Source organism: Nicotiana sylvestris, chromosome 7 (genome assembly GCF_000393655.2).
Source record: "Nicotiana sylvestris chromosome 7, ASM39365v2, whole genome shotgun sequence".
NCBI lineage: Eukaryota > Viridiplantae > Streptophyta > Magnoliopsida > Solanales > Solanaceae > Nicotiana > Nicotiana sylvestris.
Window position 1 is genome coordinate 57,135,785 of NC_091063.1, and position 4,504 is coordinate 57,140,288.

General features: G+C 37.2%; 1 protein-coding gene across 1 annotated transcript; it reads left to right on the top strand.

Moving 5' to 3' along the window:
- The first annotated feature begins 435 nt into the window (after positions 1 to 435).
- LOC104226119 (trifunctional UDP-glucose 4,6-dehydratase/UDP-4-keto-6-deoxy-D-glucose 3,5-epimerase/UDP-4-keto-L-rhamnose-reductase RHM1-like) lies at positions 436 to 3,784 on the top strand. Its single transcript, XM_009778010.2, has 3 exons — positions 436 to 630; positions 1,322 to 2,953; positions 3,034 to 3,784. Exons 2-3 carry the CDS (start codon positions 1,388 to 1,390, stop codon positions 3,481 to 3,483), a joined length of 2,016 nt encoding a protein of 671 aa, XP_009776312.1. The 5' UTR covers positions 436 to 630; positions 1,322 to 1,387; the 3' UTR covers positions 3,484 to 3,784.
- Positions 3,785 to 4,504: the final 720 nt, after the last annotated feature.

Here is a 4,504-nt window from a genome sequence, read left to right on the forward strand (position 1 = left end):
TGAAAATTCCCAGCAAGAGTACAAGTTAATATCTAATGTGCACTAAAATAATCAATCATTAACATGTAAAACCAATCAGAAATTGCCACTTTAACTAGCTAATCATCCAATCACGTGTCGTCATATTCCATTCGCACATTCCACTGTCCCCAAAATTCCAGTAAATTTATTTTTCATTTTTATTCTCATTAATTATAATTATTTTTCATTATCTCCACTAACAACATAATTAACGGCTTTAACAGCTACCGTTCCCTATTAATGAGGCCCAAACAAAGGGCCCACAAAATCCGCGTGGTGTAATTCAACCACCGTTCCAGGGGCAGCAATGTAATTCCAACCCTCCCGCTATAACACTCTCTCTGTTTCCCTTATTTTATTTTTGGTGCAGTAATAAATATAAATATAAATATGGAAGAGAAGAACATTAGATTTGCATGAAAATTTTGTAGGGGTAGTGCGTGTATAAATACATACACAAAAGGGAGACGATACAGATACAGATACGATACTTGACTCTCATCTTCACACGCTTTTCTCTTTCGCTCTCTAAAAAGTCTCTTCCGTTTCTCTCGTCTCCCTTTTCTTGTAGTTCGGGGGTTGGATCCTTTATTCGGTTCTTGAAAATCTGTAAGCACATACAGTTATTACTCTTGTTCATATATTTTAATTCTTGCTTGCAATTCATGATTTTGGGCTAGATCTGGGTTTTGAATGCAAATATGCTTTGATTCCAATTTATTGCCATTGCAAACTTATGATCCCAGATCTATTATGGATAAGCAAGCATGCATCATATTGTGGACCACCCATTTGAAATGCTGATGAGCAATGAGAATGTTGTGTTTTGCAGAATACTATGTTGGATCTGATGATCTGTGTTTTCAATTTTGTGCTGGTTTTTCTAAATCTCCATTAGTTTGTGATTTCTGACATAATTTATTGATTGATTCATAATTTTTACTGGTTTTTATAATATTGTGGTTATATTTTATTGCTGATCCAGGGAAATTATTTATTAATTCATGTATATTCACTCGCATTTTTTATCTTGCTTTTACCTACTACAACCCCCCCACATAAACGGCATTGAGCACCTTTTCAGAATCCGGGTTGTCGAACTTTTTTTATGTTCTGGGGCTTGTTTTGGTTAATATTTTTGTCGGTGTATAGTTGCGAATTAGTTCTCAAACATTCTCTGTTGTTACCTGGTTATTAATCTATTTAAAGAATTCATTTTTATGTCCTTTTTCCCTTTACGCCTATTTTAAGCTTTAGGTTTGACAGTTGTTAATAGATGAAATTAATTTGTTTCTTGCAGGATTTGAGTTGCTATTAAACTGAGAATATTGATTTGAAATTCGTTAGCTGAAGAACCTGCATCAAGATGTCGACGTACACTCCTAAGAATATACTCATTACTGGGGCTGCAGGGTTTATTGCATCTCATGTTGCCAACCGCCTTGTTCGGAGTTACCCCGACTACAAAATCGTTGTGCTTGACAAGCTTGATTATTGTTCCAACCTGAAAAACCTTAATCCATCTCGATCCTCCCCTAATTTCAAGTTTGTTAAGGGAGACATTGGCAGCGCTGATCTTGTTAACTATCTTCTCATCACTGAGTCCATTGACACTATAATGCACTTTGCTGCTCAGACCCATGTTGACAACTCCTTTGGTAATAGCTTTGAGTTCACCAAGAACAACATTTATGGTACACACGTGCTATTAGAGGCTTGCAAAGTTACTGGTCAGATCAGAAGGTTTATCCATGTCAGCACGGATGAGGTTTACGGGGAGACCGATGAGGATGCTGTTGTGGGAAACCATGAAGCCTCACAACTCCTTCCTACGAACCCATATTCAGCCACTAAAGCTGGGGCTGAAATGCTTGTTATGGCATATGGGAGATCATACGGATTGCCTGTTATAACCACTAGAGGGAATAATGTGTATGGTCCCAATCAATTTCCTGAGAAGTTAATCCCAAAGTTTATAAATCTAGCCATGAGGGGGAAGCCTCTTCCTATTCACGGAGATGGTTCAAATGTTAGAAGTTATTTGTACTGTGAGGATGTTGCTGAGGCTTTCGAGGTCGTTCTTCACCGAGGAGAGGTTGGTCATGTTTATAACATTGGAACTAAGAAAGAGAGGAGGGTGATTGATGTTGCCAAAGATCTATGCAAGCTTTTTGACAAGGATCCTGACGCAAGCATTCAGTTTGTGGAGAACAGGCCCTTCAATGACCAGAGGTATTTTCTCGATGATCAGAAGTTGAAGAACTTGGGTTGGTCAGAGAGGACCACATGGGAAGAGGGTCTGAAAAAAACCATGGACTGGTATATCAGTAATCCTGATTGGTGGGGAGATGTCTCTGGAGCATTGCTTCCCCATCCTAGAATGCTGATGATGCCTGGTGGGGTAGAGAGAGGAGCTGAAAAAGATGATTCGGGATCATCTGAGTGCTCTGGAAACCCCAACCAGACCCGGATGGTAGTTCCAGCTTCCAAGATCGGCAACCCCCCTAATAAATCACCTTATAAGTTTTTGATTTATGGTAGGACTGGTTGGATTGGTGGTCTGCTAGGAAAGCTATGTGAGAAACAGGGAATTCCTTATGAGTATGGAAGGGGACGTCTGCAGGATCGGTCACAACTTTTGGCAGACATTCACGCTGTCAAGCCCACACATGTATTCAATGCTGCTGGTGTCACCGGTAGACCTAACGTTGATTGGTGTGAAAGTCATAAAACTGAAACAATTCGTACAAATGTTGCTGGAACTCTAAACTTGGCTGATGTTTGTAAAGAGCATGGTTTACTGATGATGAATTTTGCAACTGGTTGCATATTTGAATATGATGCTGCACACCCAGAAGGTTCTGGTATTGGATTCAAAGAGGAAGACACGCCCAATTTCGCTGGTTCTTTCTATTCAAAGACCAAGGCTATGGTTGGTACTCCTTAAGAGTCTGTTTGCATGTGGGTATTCTTTTACAAATATTGATACTGTTTGTTTCTTTCTTTCACCAGGTTGAAGAGTTGCTGAAAGAATACGAGAATGTTTGCACCCTCAGAGTCCGGATGCCAATATCTTCAGACCTCAGCAACCCCCGGAATTTCATTACCAAGATTAGTCGCTACAATAAGGTGGTTAATATTCCCAACAGCATGACAATTTTGGATGAGCTTCTTCCAATTTCAATTGAGATGGCAAAACGTAATCTCAAGGGCATATGGAACTTCACAAACCCCGGTGTTGTGAGCCATAATGAGATTTTGGAGATGTACAAGAAATATATAAACCCAGACTTTACATGGGCCAATTTCACATTGGAAGAACAGGCTAAGGTAATTGTTGCAGCTCGCAGTAACAATGAGATGGATGCTTCAAAGTTGAAAAAGGAGTTCCCTGAGTTGCTGCCAATCAAGGAATCATTGGTCAAATATGTGTTTGAACCAAACAGAAAAACTGCTGCATAATAAGCCTTAGGTTATTGAGATCAGACTTCTGGTTTGGATCAATATGCTACTTGACTTTGTATCCTAGTTTAGTCATTATTCGTCATTAGTAGCCAAAATTTTCTATTGTTTAGATTCTTGCCGGTGATTAGAATTCCTATGCTCGGTTGTTCCTGTTAGTTATCTATGAATCTATAATGTTTAATGTGCTATGAGGAAGCTTTGGATAGGAGTTCCCCATGTATCTGTTATCAACCCTGTGTGCTAAGGGTTTATTTACTGAATCTAATATATATGGAATTATGAATTGTTTCTTGCTCCATTTCATAGTGTTGTTTTTCTCTTCCCCATATTGAGTGGAAAGTTGCTTTGTATTTTGCTACTATTCTAAAGGCAGAATAACTGTATTTAGCATGGATTGTTTTAACTTAGTTTTAGTAATTTACGTCTTAATAATATATTACTATAATGACTTATCAAATACGCCCTCCATTCCAGAAAGAATGGTGAATTTGAACTACTATTGCAAAACGCATCAGTTCCTTTGGATTGAATCAGACATTGATTTTTAAATTTTTTGGAAGAATAATAGGCCCTAAAATGTTCACATTTTGGAAATCCCACTTTCAAACACTTAGGGGTGTTCATAAAAATCCGAAAACCCGAACCAAATCGAAAATCAAACCAAACCGACAAAAAAAACCGATATTTTTTTGGTTTGGTTTGGTTTGGTTTTAGTTGTGAAATTTAAAAACCGATCAAATTTGGTTTGGTTTTGGTTTTAATTAAAAAAAAAAACGAACGAAACCGAATATAGGAGTAGCTATTTTAAATTTATTATTACACCTATATATATGTATACTTTTATACAAAGTTTTAAAATTTTTATAGTAAATATTAATCGTTTGCACTTTTAGTATAGTTCTTTACCTTTACATTCTAGTTTAATTGGTAGTTTTCTTTTGTTAAGTGTAAGAATCTATTTCATGTTAAAAATAATATATTTTTAATTGAGTCCTTAAATTATTCATCACTATTTGAT

Coding starts and splice junctions, on each gene's coding strand:
- LOC104226119 (XM_009778010.2), top strand. CDS start 1,388: ATGTCGACGTACACTCCTAAGAATATACTCATTACTGGGGCTGCAGGG. Junction 2,954..3,033: donor ATTCAAAGACCAAGGCTATG/GTTGGTACTCCT, acceptor TTCTTTCACCAG/GTTGAAGAGTTGCTGAAAGA.